This window comes from Arxiozyma heterogenica (assembly GCF_036370985.1).
Source record: "Arxiozyma heterogenica strain weizmannii chromosome Unknown scaffold_27, whole genome shotgun sequence".
NCBI classification, from domain to species: domain Eukaryota; kingdom Fungi; phylum Ascomycota; class Saccharomycetes; order Saccharomycetales; family Saccharomycetaceae; genus Arxiozyma; species Arxiozyma heterogenica.
Genome location: NW_027042680.1, coordinates 817,931 through 839,956, shown reverse-complemented (window position 1 = coordinate 839,956; position 22,026 = coordinate 817,931). Strand labels below are relative to the sequence as shown.

General features: G+C 29.2%; 10 protein-coding genes across 10 annotated transcripts; 4 read left to right on the top strand and 6 right to left on the bottom strand.

Annotated features, from left to right (window-relative positions):
* Nucleotides 1-154: 154 nt before the first annotated feature.
* MEU1 (S-methyl-5-thioadenosine phosphorylase) lies at nt 155-1,168 on the top strand (the record flags this gene model as incomplete). The annotated part of the gene is made up of 1 exon (XM_064859997.1): nt 155-1,168. The coding sequence occupies one exon, from the start codon at nt 155-157 to the stop codon at nt 1,166-1,168; it is 1,014 nt and encodes a 337-aa protein (XP_064713370.1).
* A 120-nt stretch (nt 1,169-1,288) lies between these two features.
* POM34 (Pom34p) lies at nt 1,289-2,521 on the bottom strand (the record flags this gene model as incomplete). The annotated part of the gene is made up of 1 exon (XM_064859996.1): nt 1,289-2,521. One exon carries the CDS (start codon nt 2,519-2,521, stop codon nt 1,289-1,291), a length of 1,233 nt encoding a protein of 410 aa, XP_064713369.1.
* A 982-nt stretch (nt 2,522-3,503) lies between these two features.
* Nucleotides 3,504-5,102, top strand: PWA37_003470 (HAD family hydrolase; the record flags this gene model as incomplete). The annotated part of the gene is made up of 1 exon (XM_064859995.1): nt 3,504-5,102. The coding sequence occupies one exon, from the start codon at nt 3,504-3,506 to the stop codon at nt 5,100-5,102; it is 1,599 nt and encodes a 532-aa protein (XP_064713368.1).
* Nucleotides 5,103-5,576: 474 nt separating this feature from the next.
* SOF1 (rRNA-processing protein SOF1) lies at nt 5,577-7,019 on the bottom strand (the record flags this gene model as incomplete). Its single annotated transcript, XM_064859994.1, has 1 exon — nt 5,577-7,019. One exon carries the CDS (start codon nt 7,017-7,019, stop codon nt 5,577-5,579), a length of 1,443 nt encoding a protein of 480 aa, XP_064713367.1.
* A 1,478-nt stretch (nt 7,020-8,497) lies between these two features.
* Nucleotides 8,498-10,222, bottom strand: YEH2 (sterol esterase; the record flags this gene model as incomplete). Its single annotated transcript, XM_064859993.1, has 1 exon — nt 8,498-10,222. One exon carries the CDS (start codon nt 10,220-10,222, stop codon nt 8,498-8,500), a length of 1,725 nt encoding a protein of 574 aa, XP_064713366.1.
* A 506-nt stretch (nt 10,223-10,728) lies between these two features.
* On the top strand, nt 10,729-11,319 carry IRC25 (Irc25p; the record flags this gene model as incomplete). Its single annotated transcript, XM_064859992.1, has 1 exon — nt 10,729-11,319. One exon carries the CDS (start codon nt 10,729-10,731, stop codon nt 11,317-11,319), a length of 591 nt encoding a protein of 196 aa, XP_064713365.1.
* A 131-nt stretch (nt 11,320-11,450) lies between these two features.
* On the bottom strand, nt 11,451-12,221 carry SDO1 (guanine nucleotide exchange factor SDO1; the record flags this gene model as incomplete). The annotated part of the gene is made up of 1 exon (XM_064859991.1): nt 11,451-12,221. The coding sequence occupies one exon, from the start codon at nt 12,219-12,221 to the stop codon at nt 11,451-11,453; it is 771 nt and encodes a 256-aa protein (XP_064713364.1).
* Nucleotides 12,222-12,880: 659 nt separating this feature from the next.
* On the top strand, nt 12,881-14,878 carry AVT1 (Avt1p; the record flags this gene model as incomplete). The annotated part of the gene is made up of 1 exon (XM_064859990.1): nt 12,881-14,878. One exon carries the CDS (start codon nt 12,881-12,883, stop codon nt 14,876-14,878), a length of 1,998 nt encoding a protein of 665 aa, XP_064713363.1.
* Nucleotides 14,879-15,334: 456 nt separating this feature from the next.
* NOC3 (Noc3p) lies at nt 15,335-17,359 on the bottom strand (the record flags this gene model as incomplete). Its single annotated transcript, XM_064859989.1, has 1 exon — nt 15,335-17,359. The coding sequence occupies one exon, from the start codon at nt 17,357-17,359 to the stop codon at nt 15,335-15,337; it is 2,025 nt and encodes a 674-aa protein (XP_064713362.1).
* A 1,610-nt stretch (nt 17,360-18,969) lies between these two features.
* MRX12 (Mrx12p) lies at nt 18,970-20,541 on the bottom strand (the record flags this gene model as incomplete). The annotated part of the gene is made up of 1 exon (XM_064859988.1): nt 18,970-20,541. One exon carries the CDS (start codon nt 20,539-20,541, stop codon nt 18,970-18,972), a length of 1,572 nt encoding a protein of 523 aa, XP_064713361.1.
* Between the last annotated feature and the right edge of the window lie 1,485 nt (nt 20,542-22,026).

Below are 22,026 nucleotides of genomic sequence, written 5' to 3'. Positions count from 1 at the left end.
CAATGTGTACATAGCTTTGTTGAAGTGAAGAGACAGAAGAAATCTCACATATTTATTATATATTTTTATTCTTATTTTATGGTTGTGTTGAATTCACTTGTGCCATTCATATAGACATACTTTTATACAAATAAAAAAGGTATTAATTTTGAAAATGACCAACAGTGAAGTTTCCAACAAGTTTGAAGGAAAAGTTGATTTAGGTATTATTGGTGGGACTGGTCTTTATCACTTAGATTGCTTAAAACCTATTGCTAGATTAAATTCTATTGTCACTCCTTGGGGAGTCACATCATCTCCAATCACAATTGCTAAGTACATCTTGAAAGAAGAGGATAATATAAAGTCTGATTCTAAAAGTGTTGAAAGAGATTTTTATGTCGCGTTCTTGTCTCGTCATGGTTTAAATCATGAATACCCACCTAGTAGAGTTCCATTCAGAGCTAACATAGCAGCATTGAAACATTTGAATTGTAGAGCTGTTATATCATTCAGTGCTGTGGGTTCATTAAGAAAAGAAATCAAACCAAGAGACTTTATCTTACCACAACAAATCATTGATCGTACCAAAGGTATTCGTGAATCTTCATATTTTAATGATATTGGACTTGTTGGACATGTTGGTTTTGGTGATCCATTCTCTTTTAACATTGCCAATTTTATTAATGACCTAGTTAAAGAATCATTTAGTGTTGATCCAATTTTAGTCAATCAGGATACAAATGAACCATGTGATTTACACTTCAACCGTGATATGACAGTTGTTTGTATAGAAGGTCCACAATTTTCAACAAGAGCTGAATCAAAGATGTATAGAATGCTTGGTGGTGATGTCATTAATATGAGTGTACTTCCAGAGGCTAAATTGGCACGTGAATGTGAATTACCATACCAAATGATTTGTATGTCGACAGATTATGATGCATGGATGGATCATGAAGAACCTGTCTCTGTTGAAGCAGTTATCGGTCATTTAAATAACAATGGTAGAAACGCAAATAAATTAGCTTCCAAAATAATTGAAAATATGGCTAAATTGAATCCTAAGTTTTTAAATAACGGTGATGGTTTGACTGGATCAATTAAAATGTCAATTTCAACCAAACCAGATGCAATGTCAAAAGAGACCCTTGAAAAATTAAGATTCCTATTCCCAGATTATTGGTAAGTTAATCTGTATGTAAAATCTATATATGAATACATATAAGTAAGATAGTTATATTTGTTGTATATTATGATTTAAAAGGGTATTGCTATTCGTTTGTTTATTTGCGTTTCATTTCCCTTCTTATCTATAATTTTTTTTTATTGGACTAGGTGAATCCATTAAATATGCATATTTATTACTGGGAATATAACCGATTTTTTTGTTATTGGACAATGTTGGAGTTTCCATAGTAGTAAAAGTGTTGAGATTATTGCTATTATTAGTCGTAGTAGTATTAGTAACATTAAATGTGCTATTGGTATTGTCTTTTAAATGATTGCTAAATGTAGATTGAATAAATTTATTATCTTGTTGAGATTGTAATTGAAGATCCTTTTTTAATGGAGTCCTCAAAGATTTAAATATATATGGTGTTTTTGGAACTAGGTTATTTCCCTGACTCTCCGAATCTTCAGTAACTCTATTAATCTTATTGTTATTATGACTAGGTAGCAAGTTATTATTTAATTGAACTTCGTACGGTTTCTTCATTAAAGATTGATTACTATTCTTATAATTATTACATGCTTCATCCTGATTTAAACCTAGCAAATCTTTTTGTCTATCGGAAAGATTGTATGACTTAATATTAGAAGTATTGAAATTATTATTATTATTATTATTATTATTATAGTTATTACTACTATTTCTATCATTACTGCTAGTTTTTGAATATGATAATAATTTTATTAATGAAACCATAATATTAAAAGATATAATTGAATTAATTAAATATTTGATATTATCGATATTATTAAATAACATTTGAAACAGTTTAATGAGTTTAATCAGATAAAAATTCAAAGTATTCAAATTATCGTTATTAGTGGTATTATAATTAAAATAATAAAAGAATATGTTACTACTAATATTATGATTATTAAAAATATGATAAACCAATTTAAAGACCTTAATAAATAAAGTTATTATAAATAATGAAATAATATTAATAATTAACTTATGAAATTCAAATTCTTTATTAATCGACTTATCAATAAATTTGTTTAAGATTGGATTCTCAATAAAAATCGATGTGTTTTGATCATTACGATTAGTAGTAGTCTTTCTATGGGTATTATGATAGATATTTTTATTTTGTTTAAATTTATTATGATAATTTTCATGGATAGTGTTGTTATTATCGATTGAATATGAATTTGTTAAAACATTTAATTGTTTATTAAAAATATTTTGGTTCGAATAAAATCTTTGTGGAGTTTCTTTAATAATTTTAGATCTAATCAGATCCTTTTGAATTGGAGATAGTTGTTTTACTGGAGAGCTACAAATCGTAAAATCATATATAGAATCCATACTAGATTTAATTTAATTTCACCTTTAGTTGATGGATATTGTTTTGGTATTCTAAAGAACTTCAGGAAAAAATGATTAAAAATAAAAGAGAATTATCACTGAAAATATAATGTGGGACTATCTAAACAGTAACAGTTTTTATTTAAGTTGCCAGGAAATATCTATTAACCTAATATACTATAGTTCTTTATTGTATAATATATTGAAACTCTAATAATACAAAGATAAATTCTCAACATCAACAAGTAATAAAACTTCAATGGAATAAGGAAAAAGTAAGAAAAAGATATCGTAGTGTCATTATGTACGGACAACATCTGGATCTATCACTCTATACGGAGAGTTTTGTTATCATTTATTTTTTTCTCTGTTGCAAAGTGACTAACAATTAATTAATAATGGTGGTAATGTAGGAAAGAAGTAATATAATTAGGTAAATATTGTTATGGTAGGCATGCCGCTATGCTTTTTATTATGAGAAAGAGTAAAACCAGAATATTGTCAAAGTGATTAACTAAAAGTAGGTCAGAAGGTAAGTTGTAGATTTAAACACGCTCTTTTTTTTCGCAGTTGTTCACGGTAGGAAGTTTTTTTCTCCTTCTTTTTTTTTATTGGTATTCCAACCTGTGCTTAACTTATTAATACTGTTTCTATTACTTATATCTAGCAGGTTAGCATAGATATAACGTATTGGCTATAAAAGATAAAGAAACATTATTTACTAATTTATTCTATCTGTTAATATTTAGGAATATTGATACTAATAGGTGTGAGAAAACTGCTAAACAAAATCAAATAAAAAAAACAAACTAATAGAAATAAGAGTTAAGAGCTAAAGAAAGGTACTTGAATTTTCAATCCAAATTCATTCATTTATTTCTTCCTTGACACCCTCTTTGCTTTTAACTGTTTACATTTTAATTTGTTTTTTATTTTAATTCCCTCTGTTTATCATTCTTTTCTTTATTCTATTTTAATATAAATGAGTTTATTCTCATCTATTTTGTGTTGTACCAGTGACATAACATCTGATAATATCGATAACAATAATAGTGGTAATAATAGAAACAGAAATAGTCATATAAGAACTGATAATAAAGATTACTCAAAAAAGGTGAGTGTATATAAGAATACAAATAATAATAGTAGATCCATTCAAAATAAAGAAATGATATCTAAAAGAGATAAGAATAGAAATAATAGAAATATTGATAAACCTGTGATAAGCAATAAAGAACAGCAATCTAGTGAGAAAAATACTAAAAGTGAAACTAAGTTTATGAAAAGGGGAAGTACAAAGGACGATAATGATGTTATCCTTGCGGATATAGAGTATGCAAATGAAGAAAAAGATTATGAAGATTCGGATGATATGGATATTGATGATGAAGTTGCTCTTATTGGTGGCGGTAGTAATGATAACTATAAAACAAAATTAAACTCAAATGAAAATCAAAATAATAATAACAATAGTAATGGCAATAATAATTATGATGCTAATAATAACGATAACGATGGTGAATATCTAAAGAATAAAGAAAAACATACCATAAATGTTTATACAAATGAGACTGATAGAAGTACTGGAAGTTCAGATTATGGTTATATGCATCAGCAGCAACAACAACAACAATTACAACAAGAAAATTTGGAAAATGAATTATCTCAATTAACAACTATATCCTCAAATGAAAATGATATTCCATCCCCTAACATTGTAGCACCTTCTTCTATCAACAATAACACTCCAAAGACGTTAAATGCTAATAATGAAATTAATAATAATATTCATGAAAACAATATCAATACTGAACCTGTAATATCCACAACATTAACTATATCTGATACAAATACTACTACAAATTTGCCAAGTCCAATTTCCAGCAGTGATCAAAATGATATCTCAATGAATAGTAATAATAGTAATGATGATATAGATTATGATATGATGCATCCATTTGATGAAAATGAAGAATTTGTAGATTTAACCATGTTGCAGCCCAATCAATATCATGCACCTGGATTTAATACATTATTATCTCCAAAGGATCAAGTTTTTAAAAATAAAAAATTATTAGTATTAGATTTAGATGAAACATTGGTTCATTCATCATTCAAATATTTAAGATCTGCTGATTTTGTTTTACCTGTAGATATAGATGATCAGATGCATAACGTTTATGTTATAAAAAGACCTGGTGTCGATGAATTTTTGAAAAAAGTCGGTGAATTGTTTGAAGTTGTGGTTTTTACGGCAAGTGTTAATAGATATGGTGATCCCTTGTTAGATATACTTGATAAGCATAAGTCTATACATCATAGATTATTTAGGGAGGCGTGCTATAATTATGAAGGTAATTATATTAAAAATTTATCACAACTAGGTCGACCACTTTCGGATATCATAATATTGGATAACTCCCCTGCATCTTATATATTTCATCCACAACATGCTATCCCCATATCTTCATGGTTTTCTGATACACATGATAACGAGTTACTAGATATAATACCTTTATTAGAAGATTTAGCTAAGCAAAATATCATTGATGTTGGGAAGGTTTTAGATGTCTCTATTTGATAGTTATTATCTTTTTAGTTTGTTTTTCTCCCCATCTCCTTTCCCTTCATTACTATTATATTTATTCTTCAATAAATATAAATAAATGATAAATAACCCTGGCCATGACTTACTTTTACAAAGAGCAGATTTTGTAATTATATCCTTTCCCATTTTGTTCTTTTGTTTTCTCTAGTCTGTTTGAAGTTGTCATGTTACTCTATCTTTTGTCCATATTTTTGTAATTTCAATACTATCATAATAACAAATTCGGTAGACATTTCTAATAATATATAGAAATATATATATAGTTAAACTTACCAACTACATCATTTTGTCCATAATACTTTTTATGTATAAGAGACTATTAAACATTAACCGCATGAATAAAAAAAAAGATTTATATTTTTTTATATAATGCAAGTATTTTATATTACAGTTAAAAAATAAGAACAGGAATAGAAAAGAATAACTTATATATTATTGCTATTAACTTTAATTATCATTATTTTCATTGTTACTTTTTGTATGCTTTTTATCGTCGTATTTAAAAACAGTACCAACAATTTGCTTTTTTCTTTCTGGAACAAATTCTTTATTTTTTCTGGTACGTCTTTCATTCATTTCTCTTCTTTTGATAGAACTTAATTCAATATTCTTAATCTCTTGCGCTTTTTTAATAACCTTTGGAACGTGTCTATGTCTTGATATTCTTCTGATTTCGGGCATAAACTTATATCTTTCTTTTAATTTAGCATCATATTCTAATTTAGTTCTTTCCTTTGTAGTTTTGACATTGGATCTCTCCCAGGCTTGGCTTCTCCATAATCTAACATTACCGTCATCAGACCCACTTACAATATATTTGGAATCCATTGAATATTTAACTTGGAACACATGTTGCATTCTTTTTGTGTGATAAATTTCTCTTGAATGGCCTTGATTAGTTTTGTATATTCTAATCGTTTTATCATAGGAACCAGTCACAATTTCATCACCGGTTGGTGAGAAATCAACATCCATAACTGCACTAACATGATCTTTAAACACATTTAATGCACGGGACATATTTCTCATATCATAATAATAGGCGTTATGATCTTCATTTGCTATGACAAAATTGAATGCCTCCATTGGATTCCAACATATAGCATTGGTTCGCATTGTCTGAACAATCTTCTGAGTTGGTGAATTTGTTCTTATATCATATAGAACGATAGAATTATCACTACCACTACTAGCAAATATATCAAGTTCATTTTGATTAAATTTAACTGATGTAATGTTGTCTGCACCCCATGAAAGATTGGACAGTGGTTTGGACCTTTGAGAATCCCAAAGCTGGATCTGTGCACCACCTGTCACAAAAGTGGAGTTTGACCTATGATGATCAATACCTTGGAATGCATGGTCACCATAGAATGTTTTTATTAAAGCACCTGAACCGTTGATTGATGTTATCAATTCCTCATCAGATTTTATATTACTAAAATCATCATTGTTGATAGACCATAATTTAATGGTCTTATCATCACCACATGATAACATGAAATTTTGGTTTTTTAAAGTTTGGATTTGTGGAGTTACACAAAGACCTGCCACCATACCGTAGTGACCTTTAAATGAAACATATTCTTCACGAGTAGACATATTCCAATATTTAATAACACCATCACCAGAGCCGGTAGCTAACTTATTCAAATTGTTATAATTTTTGGCAATAACATAAACACCATCTCTATGGCCATATCCTAGCTGACCAATAAATGGTTTAGCAAACATTCTTTCCAGTTTAGTGGCATTAAGAGCCTTTGTGTATTCACGGGCTCTTTCGAAAGGATGTAATTCAGGATTTAAATTACGAGGTAACTGAGATTCTTGGGTGCTCTTTACAGGAACATAGTCATCTGAACTCCTCTTGATTGTTTTGATTTTCATATTGACAAAATCAGTATAGTTGAATACGCAGTTTAGGTGCCTTTCTTTGTTTTGAAGTTGTTACTCTAATACGAAGGTAAGTAACATAATGATGATGAGATGAGCTTTTAGGTTCTTTAAATTCTATTGAAAATTTTTTTATTTTTCATTTTTTTTGTGAAAATGAAAAAGATAAAAAAAAAAAAGAATGGTAATCGCAGTAACATTGCAAAGAAATAAAAGTTAAATACTATTAGGGTAATCAAAGCAGAGTAATTTTTTTACAAAAAAGTTGTGCAATTTTATTTAGGGTTGTTCATTATTGATTATAATTTTCTTCTATTTTTTTTTGGGATTCGATGGGATTCATTTTGTTGCTGTCACCCTTTTGATTATACTACTACTTATACTATATTTACCTTTAGGAAAAGTAATGGTGAAATATATTTTTTATTTTATTATTATAAAATGCTTTTTTAAACATATTTAGTATTAAGAAATTTAGAAATATAATGAAATTATTATGTAATCGCAATATTCTTGAAATAAACTTTTTCTTTATTTTTGACATGATCTTATAATAAATATTATGTGTGTATTTGTTTTATTTTTTTGTTTTTGAAATACATATTATTAAAAAAGAGTACCATTATAGGTATCTTTGTCTCATTTTGTTAATTGTGTCTTGATTAAATTGCTATTTTTTTGCTACTAACTTTTTTGTTCTTTGAAAGGCTAGTCTCAAAAGAGCCCGATTTATCTAATATTTATTGTATTTTATGCATGAATTACATTAGTTTCATACTGATTTTTTATCAAGTGATTTCTGACATCAGGTGTATTTTAAGATAAATTTTGTTAATACCAAAGGCATGGACAGCACAGATTGGAGAAGGAAGGGGTCAGTCTCACAAAATGGGAAATATCATTCTTTTTAAAAAAATGTTTTTTTAAGAATTTGTTTAGATACAAACAAAACATTAATTAATTTCAACTAAAAAATTTTTAGGGATATAATAAGCGCATACATTGTTTAAACATTTAAATACTTCTTTTATTCTTTGGAAAAATACACCATTAATTATTTTCCAAAAGTGTATAAAAAAATTTGGAATTTATCCTTCATTTAGACTAGTAACTAATACTTTTTTTATAATGTATAACCATATTTTGCTATTTATATTCTAGTAACCATTTTATATTAAAGGACAAAGAGCACTTAGAGAACAAAACAGGTAAATAAATATATATATATAAAACTAAAAAACCATAATTAATGTATGTATCACATCCTTAATCTTAACCAGTCTTTACAATATCAAACTGAAACATTCTATCAAAACAACACAAAACATAGGATCTTAGATTTTCCTACTTCGTCATTCATCTCTCTTGAACTTTTCATATTTTCATGCAAAATTATTAATGTATATATAATATAACAGAAATACTATCCTAAATGTTTATATTCTTATATCTTTCTCCTAATTCCACTTATTCTACTCTGACATGTCATAGGGTAATCTCATATTATCTAAAATTGGTTTCCCAATTCTATCAATCACATCATATGCCCATAGGACATCTAAATGTGAATATTCATCAATGTACCAAATCTTATAAAGTGATTTATCTTCATGATTAATAAAATGATTAATTAATTTTTCACCATCAACTAATCTATCTTGCTTTGGTATAAATAACATAATCCTAGGAAAGAATTCGCTACCATTTCTAGTTTTATTTAGATGAAGGGGCGATCTAAATGGCTTCGTTCCATCAGTATTTGTGCCTTCATCTTCGTTAACATTGCTTTTGGAAGAGATAGGAAACCATGTCTTCTCTGGAGGAAAAATCTTATCTGCACCATACTTAAAACTGTTCTTAGTTGGATCAGGACTTAACCACCATTGCATTAATTTTACTGATATGTTTACCGGAGAAAACAAGAAATTTCTGTCACGTAAAGATTTATCCCATAGCATATCATTCCAATCAAAAAGATAGTTAAACATAACATATGACAAAAATGAAAATGGCTTACTACCAACAAAAACATTTCTCATTTGCATCATTAATGGAATAAATGATTTTTTACCAAAAATCCATGGACTATCAATCCCAGCTCCCATTAGTCTAACAAAAATTTTTTCATTTAGCAATGGTCCAGGATAGATAGCGGGAGCTAACGCAACATAATTATCAAGTTTATCCAATAGAGAAAAACCTTCAACGTTCTCATTGTCATCATCCTCGCTTTTGTTCTCGCCATTATAAATTATTGGACCATTAACAAGACCCATAAATGCTTGAGTAGTACCTTGTGAATGAGACATCAAAGTCAATTTATCAAAATTAGGTTTTTTATCCAAAATAAACTCAATAAATGACTTAATATCATATTTTATCATTTCATTTATATCCCAATCCCATTTTTTAAATTTTAATTTAGATTCTTTACCATAAAATTTTTTTAATTTATCAATATTCCATTTAGGATTAAATCCACAGCGATTGTTTCCTAACCAAACATCAAACCCAGATTCATACATATAATAAGCTAAAGACTTTCTCCCACAGGATGCAAAACTTCCGCTACTCTGTAAAAGACCATGGACCATTAATATTGGATATTTTTCATTGTAAGTTTTTTCTTTTTCTTGGATTGTCATATTCAATGGAACAAAATGCCAAAGATCTATAATGAAACCATCATCAGTCTCAACCTGATATTCTTCAATATCAATGTTATATTGGTTATAATAATATTTCAAACTTGGGACCAACTTTTTATCTTCCATAGCCAAAACATCATCAAACGGATTACTATTTATATGATTATTAACGTTACCATTATCATTATTATTGATGTTACCATTATCATTTCTATCCACTCTTTCCATGGTATCCCCTGTCGTAATAACACTAATAGTATGATCGTATTCAATATTATTTTCTTCATTTATTTCAATATTCAATGGACTTCTTGAAGATACTGATGCTCTAGTCCCTCGTCTTGTTGTTTGTTGAGATAACTCGTGTGTTTTCCCTTCATGATCATGTCGATGAATAGTGGTCGAAGCTTTACGAATATCTCTTGGATCATGTTTCTTCTTGAAATGAACTGTAATATAATTATGCCAAAGTGAAAGAATAAACAATCCAGCTAAGAAACTGTTCAAAATAAGTGTTGAAATAACTTCCTGTAAAAAATCGATTATCATTTATTAATTATTACTTCCTCCAAAAGAGAATTAACTATTAGTCATCTATACAAACAAACACACAATCTTATGTGTCTATCGTCTCAAATAACCTCTTACTTTAAGAACTTATAAGCGACGTTCGAGAAATCTTTAATTACTCACCTGTCTACTTATTTATTTATTTATTTAATTATTTAATTATTTAATTATATATTGATTTATTGATTTTTTTCCCGATAGTTCACGTACCTGCAAAAAGAAACAAACACATAATAATTAACCAACTAACTAATGTGTGCATACACAAGAAGGAGCACGGGAGATAAATTAAAGGAATATTTCCTATGTCTGTAAATACATATTCCTCATGATGTGTATATGCACATATCTTTTAGAAGTAAAAAAGTAAAAAAAAATAATACTTAAATGATATTGAATAACAAGAAGTATATCACGCATGCACAAACATATATACATATACTATAACTAGCTATTCAACAGACATACATTACACATTAGTAAGGATGGATTCTTATCACTATACTAGTTATAACATATTTAATAGCAGTTTGAAGAGTATTCCTGCACCAGGAGAGCTGAATATTAGTGCAACTCATTTCTCGAATTCCATTTTGTTACAAATTAGGTTGAATGGTGAAATGAACTGTACATTAGACATAACAACAGCAGGATTACGTCCAATAGAGCATGATGTAATGCATAGACCTATTGCAGGAATAAATAATATTAACGGAAAAGAAAAAAACCAAGAAGAAAGCAATTGTGATCAGGAGGAAGAAGAGCTTTTCATAAGAGATAATTTATCCGATTATACTGTACGGGTTAAATTAGGTGATTCTAATGACCCTAAATTACCAGTTATTGCCACCCAGATTGCAGAATTATACCAAAGAATAATTATCCCTAACTTACATAAAGGAAATACTTTTCCTGATCATTTTTCAAACATTAATCTAACAATTACGTTAAGCTCTAAAATATGGTCAATAGAAAATAGGAACATTAAAGGGACGAATAATGATAATAATAATAGCAATGAAGACTTTGCCAAATTAGTTTTTGTATTAAAATCTATAAAACAAATGTATCAATAATATTGATAGCTGCTACACAACACTTAAACATATATATATACATATATACTTTTATTAATATCAAATGCTTACCTGAGTCTTTTAACTGAATCTTAATCTGCTTACTTTTCTTTCTTTTTTATTTTTTTTGCCTAATTTTTACCTCCTTCATCAATAACAGCCATATCTAACACCTGCAGTGTTCCACGATCTTTGACTAATGCTACCAAATCTCTATAAGATATTGGGTCAATTAGTCCAACACGTTCCCAGGATGCCGTTACGGAAGCAGATTTAGTAGCTGTACCATTATCACTTGCAATTAATCTAGTCAATTTTTCGATTAAGTCATCATCACTACTATTATCATTAGCATTATTACTTAAGATGACTTTAACTTTCATTTTAGCTCTAACGATAGGAATAATTTGTTTAGCACATAAAAGTTTTATGGCTTCCAACGCTTGGATCTTTGCAGGTTTATTTAGAACTGGACTAAACTTCAATTCCACTAAAGCTTTATGAATCATTGTAGGAGGATATCTTTTCTTTGATTTTGGATTAATACATTTCGCACTAATTATTGTTAACATTTCATTATTAATCTTATTTAACATCAGTTGTCTTTCCTTTTCAGATAATTGAATTTCACCTTTCATCAAGATTTCTTTAATAATATCATCAACATTATTCGAACCAAAACATTTTATTAAGTCTTCTTTAGACGCAACAAGTCCCTTACTTACATTAATAAACACTTGATGGATCTGTAATACTTCATCCAAATCCTTTTCAATGCCCTTTCGGTAGTCTTGGACTTTATTTTGATAACATGCTATTTCAAATCTTTTTCGTTCCTTTTTCAATCTGACCATAGACACATTAGTCAATTTAATTTGACCTGATGGTTGCTGAATAGGCATTTTTTATTATTGTTATTACTGCTTTTATTCTTGTTGATATTGTACGATATTTTCCTAATAGCCCAATACAGAGTTTTCTCTGTCTCTTTCACAGATCATGCACTTAACTTTAAATGCTTATCATCACATGTATTTACCACTGTCTATATAGCTGGAACCCTCTAAAACTTTCCTAGAAAAAAATTAAAAGAAAGTGTCCATCGAGAAATTCCTTCTTTTTTTTTTGTATTTTGTTTTGTTTTTGTGTATATGTTTTTCCCCTTTGGGCAATTTTCTCGAGGAAACAATAGTGAAAACAGATCTTATTACAACAACCTTGATATATAGAAATAGAAGAGATATAAATAGTCCGAATACTTCACAAAAAACCTTTAAATATATATTGTTCTCTGCTTTATGCAAAATTCAAATTATTGTGGAACGAAAATATGTGAGCTTAGAGAATACAGCCTATAAAACGTATACTATCCCACCACATCCACACATCAATAAAATAAAAAAACACGTTAACAAATAAAGAATAATAATTATAATAATAACATCATTAATTGTTTAGATTTTAGCATAGAGTCTTCCCTATTTCAAAAAAATTTAAGAGTATATATTACTTAAAATAATATTTACAAAAATTTTTTGTCCACTTCATTCATTAGTTTAAAATGTGGAAAAGTCATAATAATAACAACAACAGTACTAACGATATTAATATTCATGAGAACCATTCTTCAACAGAAAATGAGGACATAGAAGAACAACTAGGCCTACTTTCTAACAATAGATCAAATCAGAGACAAAATCATAGTCAAGTTCACTATATTTCGATTCCTATTGAAAGGAATAATCTTGAAACTGTTGAAAATGATCACAATACTACTATTAATAAAATTAATTCCTTGTCTTTAACAAGAAGAAGGCAGTCAATTCTTGACACGCCGATTGGTTCTTTTCGTGGTCCAAATTCTTTAAGTCGTTTTGCAACTTCTTTGAAAAGAGCAAATTCTTTTAGACATATTGAAATTAATCCTGATCTAGAAAGATCTTTTTTTAAAGATAATAACGATGAGACTTTTGATCCCGATACCATGGCTCCATCACATTTAGGCAGACGTCTTTCCATGGCCTTACGACCAAATTTGACATCCAATGGACAAACTCTTCTTGGAGCTGGTATTCATTCAATTTCACAGAGACCATCAATACTTAATATTCGTGGTATTGATACATCAATTATAGACGAAAATTCAGTAGATTATGGTTCTATTTATTCTGCTACTGATCAATTACCTTCACAACAAGATAATTTATCACCAAATGAGTCAATTTTAAAACCGGCTATTTCAATAGCTGAATTAGCATCAAATTTAGGCATTGATGGTTATACTGGTAATATTGCTCCTGACCAGGACTCAATTATTTTAAAACAAGTAGAGGGAAAAGATGGAGAAATGATCACTGTTCTCGCTGGTCAATCAACAGGTCCGCAAACCATTTTTAATTCGATTAATGTACTTATTGGCATAGGTTTACTAGCTTTGCCTTTAGGCTTAAAATATGCAGGATGGATTCCTGGTTTAATATTATTATCTATATTTGCGTTTGGTACATTTTGTACGGCTGAATTATTATCTAGATGTTTAGACACTGATCCAACTTTGATGTCATATGCTGACTTAGGCTATGCTGCATTCGGTTCCAAAGGTCGAGCTTTAATCTCTGCACTTTTCACAATTGATTTGATGGGATGTGGTGTTTCATTAGTCATTTTATTTGCTGACTCCTTAAATGCGCTGTTTCCACAATATTCTGTCAATTTTTTTAAGATATTGGCATTTTTTGTAGTTACACCCCCTGTCTTCTTACCTTTAAGTGTCTTATCAAATATATCATTGTTGGGAATTCTATCCACAACTGGGACAGTATTTGTTGTCACCTGTTGTGGTATATATAAAAATACAAAACCTGGTTCTTTGCTAAATCCCATGGAGACTAAACTATGGCCAACAAATTTTGAAAATTTTTGTTTATCAATTGGTCTTTTAAGTGCTTGTTGGGGTGGCCATGCCGTATTCCCAAATTTGAAAACTGATATGAGACATCCATCTAAGTTTAAAGATTGTTTAAAACAAACATATAAAATTACTTCTTTTACCGATATAGGTACTGCTGTAGTAGGATATTTAATGTTTGGTGAAATGGTGAAAGATGAAATCACTAAAAATGTTCTTTTATTGCCAGACTACCCACCTTTTATTTATGGGTTAATATCTGCATTAATGACAATAATTCCAATTGCAAAGACACCATTAAACGCAAGACCAATTATATCTGTATTAGATTCTCTTTGTAATGTACAAAATTCAGAAATTAAATATAAAGGTAAAAAATTACAAATAGCTAAAGTTATTCAAAAAACTAACTGTTTAGTGGTGAATGTTATTTTTGTCATAATTGCTATTATATTCCCACAATTCGATAAAATAATTGCCTTCTTAGGCGCTGGTTTGTGTTTTGCAATATGCTTAATCTTACCATGCTTGTTCTATATTAGAATTTGTTCCAACACTATCAAACCATGGGAAAAATATACCTGTTATACTACCATATTTATTAGTGTTGTATTCTCAATTTTGGGTGTAGGCGCCGCTATATTTGCGTGATATCCATTTATTATCCCGTCATTTGCGACATATTTTTGATCACTCATTCTTATCTATCTCTCACATAAGTCAAATTTAAAAACGACTTCAAACAGAATATATGTAATCATCTTTAATTCATATATATAGCCATGCGGTATTATATGAACTTATCTTCTATATTTAGACTTTTTTTCTTTTTCCTTTGTCTATATATTTTATAAAAGTCTTTTTAAGTTCAGTTTTCAACGTGGATTTATACTTTTTAATATCTTTTATATTGTACACACTTCTATTATCTTCTAAAATGCTATTTAAATTGAGAATAGAAATTAACAAACAAAGGGAGTAAAAAAACAAAGATGAAAACTGAATAATGCTTTGTATCTATAGAATATTACGCACATAATTGTGTAATAGGCTCAACAAGTTGCCTGAAATCGCTTCACCTTCTTGAAATATCTGTAATATTATTGATCAAGAAGAATATTCTTTTGATCTCTTTGATAATGCTCTAATTCCATTTATGACACCTGGGCAGTAATGTTTTGAAAGAAGATGATTTTCCCATAAAGTAGCTGCGTCTGGATTACTTTTTGAAATAGAATCTGTCTCCATGTTGAATTTACCATTGGTAATCCTATCTTCCGTGGAATACAAACCTCCAATTTCTGGATATTTATTCATCAATTTATCAATAAATCTCAAAAGAGCAATTGTAGTTTTTTCTGGAGTATGCATCATACACATGTACAATCTCTTAGTAAATGCAGATGCTCTTTCTCTTGTACCTGATTTACTTCTAAAGAAGACATGATCTAATGCCTTTAATAATAACTCTGCTTTTGTGGAAACATTAACAGAGGGCTTTACAATTTCTATATTTAATGGATCAGCTAATCTTAAAGATTTATAAGATAGTTCAATATCGGCATCCAATGCCACATATCTTAACAGAGAATACAGTGCATCCACAAATTTAGATAAATCAATATTTACTTTCATGTGAGTATTATTTGATATTAAAGAGAAAGCTGTAACAATGCATAATAGCACTTTTCGTACTTCCTCAGATGATAAATTATCTAATTCTGCTTCATAAATAATCTCTTTCATGACTTCAAGAAAATCTCCTAATAGATCAAAATTGGCCATATTACCAAACTTCGATAAACCTTCAAGCACTGAACCAATCAATCTGGTATTCCCACTTTTCAAAACGTTCAAATACAGTGTTAAAATAGCTTTCAAAATTTCTGCTTGATTCCGTTCTCTTTCTTCAGCAGATACAGCCAATTCAGCCTTACGCATTTCTTCTTCGATCTCCTTCATTTCTTTTCTTGCTTTTCTTTCCTTCTTTGACAAATGAATTCTATTTTTCTTTTTAAGTTTCATTGGCTTATAGTTATCAGTTTCCTCTTTTGAGTTTGGATCATAATCATGCAATACATCTAATGATAGTAATGTGTTAAGTACAGATTCCTCAATGTTATAATTCCTTACTTTCACAACCTTACAAAATATTCTAATCACTTCTACAGATATTGTACCCTCATCGTCTCCTGTAAATAATGTCTCAATAGTTTTAATAGATTGGATTGCAGTTGGATCAGAAGAAATACTTGGTTTACAAACACGGCGAATCAAAATTGCCAGTAAATCACTTCTGAAATTGAAATGAGAAACATTAGGTATCAAAGTATTTACTGCATTCATGGCTAAATTACCTAAAGCCACCTTAATTGGTGTTGAATTATTTGGGATCTTCGCCAATTTTCCCAAAAGACCAACGTAGTTTTTATAATTTACTACTAAATTTTGTTCAAAATTTCTTAATCGAGCCACATCTTTAGACACTTTTTCCTTCTTCTCTAATTCAGTTAATGGTCTAATTCTATAACCAGGAATAACACTGTTAAAGACGGGAACTAAGGCTAACATAGCAAATTTACAAGTATTTGGATTTTTAGAATGGGCCATTTTAACCAAGCGAGTTAGTGAAGCATAATGTTCCTCTGGATCTTCCATGACTTTTTCAACTAACTCTGCAATCTCTTCTTTCAAAGCAACTATGGTTTCTTCTGTATCTGGCTCATTTTCATCTTTTTCATCATCGTGATCTATATTTTGTTCTTCAGTATCAGATATATCACTTTCTGAAGAAAAGGATTCCTCATCATTTTCTTTATTATTATCTTGTGTCTTTTTTTGCCTCTTAACCAAATTTCTAGCCACCTTACCATCAATCTTAATAGGTAAACTGTCCACCATATCCTCCTCTTCGTTTTGCAATTTTCTTGGCTTTAATTCATATTCTTGTTCTTCACTATCCCAAGAGGAACGACGTTTCTTTCTGGTGCCACTATATGATGTATCTGTAATTTCCGCAGATAGTTCACCGATATCCTTGAATGAACCACTCTCTAAAAGAATATCTTCATGCTTTCTTTTTTCAGCGGTCCTCTTCTTAATAGATTCTTGTAATCTTTTATTTTTAGCCATTTTATGTGTCCAGTAACCAAAATGGTGAGATATATTTGTGGAACAGGACCTAGAACTTTTAGAGCGGTTTTAGTAAGTAAATTTAATCAATGTACACCTTTTCTATTGCACCAAACTACCTGAAATATTAAAATATTCTTCTCTGTTATTATATTTATTTTTATTTTTTTCATTTTACGATGAGATGAGGAACACAAATAAAAAAAATTTTTTCCTTTCTTTTTGTCATAATTCAAGGTTCGAACAGTATATCAATCATGACCATCGTCAATATTTTCATAGTTCCATGAATAAACCAAGTGATATGTTAACCCATGGTACTTCCTTAATACTAATAGGTTTTCCAAAAAGTTAATTTCAAACAGTATCATAAAACATCTCGATCTAATTAAACAACTGATTGGCAAAAAAAAAAGGTATTGGGACAATTAATATAGACCTGTAGAAGTATCTAATTCTTTCTTAGTATATATATCTATGCTTGATACTATGAAGAGAAAAGCAAGATAATGTAACTTTTAAGGAATAAATCTCTAGATTTCATTATATGTATGACAATCACAAAATTTTTGACCTCTTTGTAGTGTTTTAGAATCTTGCATAATTATAAAATAAACGATTATGTAATATATAGAGATCTACTGAATAACAAAATTCCAACCTTTTTCCTACCTAAGCCATCTGACACCTACCAAAGTAATTATTTGATATCTAAAATCCTCCACTGTAGATTCAAATTTTGAGAACGAATCTCTTGATCTTGACAAAATCTAAATAGTATATTTAACATCATTTACTACAAAAGAAATTTAACATAAGGCTAGAAACTACAAAGAGACACCAATTAATTATTTTATTTTTAATATATCTAATATTTATTTGGAATGATCTTCAAATCAAAGATACACCAATAGGTAAGATGGTAATCCACTCCAACAAGCTAGTTAATATTTGAATCATTCAAACTAAACAACTTAATTAAATCAACTGTCTAACACGTCAGACATGTATAGATCCACAATAGATAATGCAATTTTTGTATTTCTCTGTTCTATAAACTCATACCGCTCAAGAATCGTAATCTGATATAGAATACTGTATTTTGTAGCATATCGAAGAATCTACTATATAACGCCATTAAAAGCCAACTACAATTGTAAAATGTTACTTTATCAACAATAATATTCTAGTATGTCCCATTCTCAATCCATATCAAGTTTGTTTAACTATTATATAAGAGATAATTCATTAATATATCCTCTAATTCCATAGCAACTTTACTTCTAGATGGTCATTGAGGTTCACCAAGTAACATTCTCCTTGATAGATACTGAGTGATTAGAAAAGAGCAAATTTTGACCTAAAATAATTTCTCTCATATAAAGTTCATTCAAATCCTTTAGATATAAAAACATTCGTCACCATTGTTCTACCAGACGACTAAATTATACACCAATAATGAAATTATAATTGGATTTTGAAAGGATAACTAAAGAGTCTCAAATTGGTAATTGATATACACACCATAAGTAATTAGTGTGAGATTATTAAGACAGAATTATACATACATATATATACATATATGTTGGTGTAGTTAAATACCTATCATTTTATATATTTTGTAAATAAAGTTTAACTTGATTCTCCATGGTAGCATCTACATCTCCATTTTCTACAGCTTCACCATACATGGATAACCATCCCTTCATTCTTTTAATTGCTGTGGGCCCGCTAAGAAGTTTCCCATTAGCTGCACCTTCAAAAATTACCCTTGCAAAGTCTAGGTCTCTATTTGACAGATACGCTAATATTAAGGATTCTGTAACTGCATCAGCTTGTGAAAGATTAGTAACTTCATCTTTGTCCCTATTCAATTTCTGTATATTGGCGTTATATATATTTAATGATTCATCAATATTAAATTTAGCATTAGCCAGAATTTGAACACAAAGTATCTTTGTTCTTGTTAGATCTGTAGCTGTCTCTGGAATATAAGCTTCTGCAAATTGTAGAGCTGTTTCATTGGAAGTCTTATATCCCTGGTATGTTAATGACAGGAAGGCTTCAAAAAATAATTCTTCCTCTTTTCCTGGAAATGCAGACACACAAATATGATACAATTCCAAGAAAGATTTAGTGTCATTCTTAAAAACACCAATACTTCTCAAAATGCTTTTAGCTAATTTTATATCCGTTTTATGTAATTCAACAGAAACAATTTGTTCCAACAACTTTTCGAATGAATCTGATGTACTAAATATCTCAATAGCATTAATTTCAAGATCATGATCTGCAATTAATTGCCCTTTAACCATATCCAATTGTTTACGAATATTGATATAAGCAGCTTTTTCTTCATCTGTAATTACTATTTTTTCATTTCTACCTAAAGTGCTTACTAACCTATACATCAATTTCTTATAAGACATTATATCTTCAAATGAGAAATGTTTCCATATTAAAAATAATTGGTATGATGTTAAGTCATATAGCTTTTTTACAAACAAATCCATTTGAGGGGAAAATTTAAATAAATATGGTAGTAAGAAAGTTGCTTTCAAATCAATACAACTGGATACCAATTTCTCAATAATCTCATTACTTATCTTCTGGAAATTCTGGATTTTATTTATAATCAGTATAGAATGTATCAAATCAAATAAATCAAGAGTCTTTTTACCATCTTTAATATCTACAGGATCAAAATATACCACCTTATGTAAAACAGTTAACAAAACATCATCTGGTATATACTTTTCATAGATATCCATATGTTTAATAAATAATTCCCATGAACTGTTTACTCTGCCTGGATTATATTTCAACATAGCAATCAAAGCCTCATTTGATACAGATTTGTTAATGTCTTTTAAATGACGAGAGTGGATTGAAGCAATTCCATATTCATATTGACTTAAATCTTCAATCAATTTATTATGAATTAAGGCAGACTGTTCTCTTGTAACTGAACTGATAGATTTTAACGATTCACCAACTTTTTGAGAGACTGTATAAGGATCCATATTCTCAAACGTGATTGGAATATGATTTCTGATTGGATCAAAGCATGGGTGTGCAAATAAATTAATGTAAGCTTGTGTAATAGCCGGGTTTTGCCTTTGTAATATTCCTAAATAGCTGGAAAAAAGTCTTTTAGGAATAATCGTTTTTTCAAACAACATGATAAACCAAGTTTAGTTCTGATAAATAATGATTGAAAGGGTTAAATATATTTGACCATTTACTTTTTTCTTTTCACTTCTTTTAACATAAATCCTACTTTCTATAAAGACGATTATTAAGTTTAAAATGAGAAACTTTCATAACTTAAAAATGACTAACAACTAAGTATCTAAAAAATTCGGTAAGAAACTTAATAAAACAACGAAATGCCAAAAAAAAAATTAAAAAAATAAAAATAATCACAATATAATACATCATACTTGCCATTTATTTACCTTAATATGATATCATAACTACTGATTGATTATAATACTAACTTTCTATACAGGTACATATATAAATATATGCCAATAAACAATATAAAGATGACGTTAACCTTACAATCTACATATCTGCACCAATTTTTTTTTCTTTGTAAATGAAGTACGCCACTATTCGTCTACAAAAGATTCATTTGAATCTACATCGTCATCATCATCATCTACAAAACTGTCTTCAGATGATAATGCAGGTTCACGGTATGACTTTCTTGCTTTAGAAGTGGCTCTAGGTGTTCTTCTCCGTGACTGAACAACAACTTCATCATCATCATCTTTATCAGATAATATTTCTATATCGCTTTCATCACTTGTTTCAACAACTTTCTTGCCTCTACTGGTGATTCCTCTTACTTTCTTGGGTTGTTCCTCGAGCTTTACACTTGAAACACTATCTAGTGTAGTATTGCTCGATAATTCATCAACTTTATCAAATGCTGCACTAATCTTTTTAAATTTGCTTGAAAAAGTACTTAAACTTGCATCTTCATTTTCTTCCTTTTTTCCTACTTCATCAAAAATAGTGGATGAACTACTAGATGCTTTATTGTTATCTCCATCTTCGCTTTTAACGGGGTTATTATTTACTTCAGAGGTAGTATTTTTGGAAGAAGTCTTTGGTACAGTTGATGGCTTTGCCTCTGTCTTAATTATAGTTAATTTCTTAGGTGCTGTAGCTGCCTTTGGTTTCAACAATACTCTTTCAAAGCCACTTTCCTCTAATTTAATTTTCTTTGTTGTTCTTCTTCTACCAGTACCTTTCTTTGATGGATCGTAATCATCATCGTCTGTTTTTCTTTTACGTTTGCCCTTTACCTTTCCGTTTTTACCTACAATTTCACCGTTACGTAATTCTTCATCCAGTTTTATGAACTCGTCATAGCCTTCCAAGAACTTATCAAGGTCAATATTCCATAAATCACTTGCCGAAAGTTTTAATAATTCTTCTAATTCAACCTCCTTCTCTTGTTTTTGCTTCAATAATTTCTCGTATCTTTCCTTAGTTAAAGACCAGATTCTCATACCTAACAAATATTCATATGTACCGTAAATCTCCTCTGGACCATTAATTATCTCAGTGCTACCGACGTTAACATCTTCCTCTTCTCTTTCCTCCCCTTCATCTTCATCTTCATCAATACCATCTAAATCAACTTGTTCATCAAT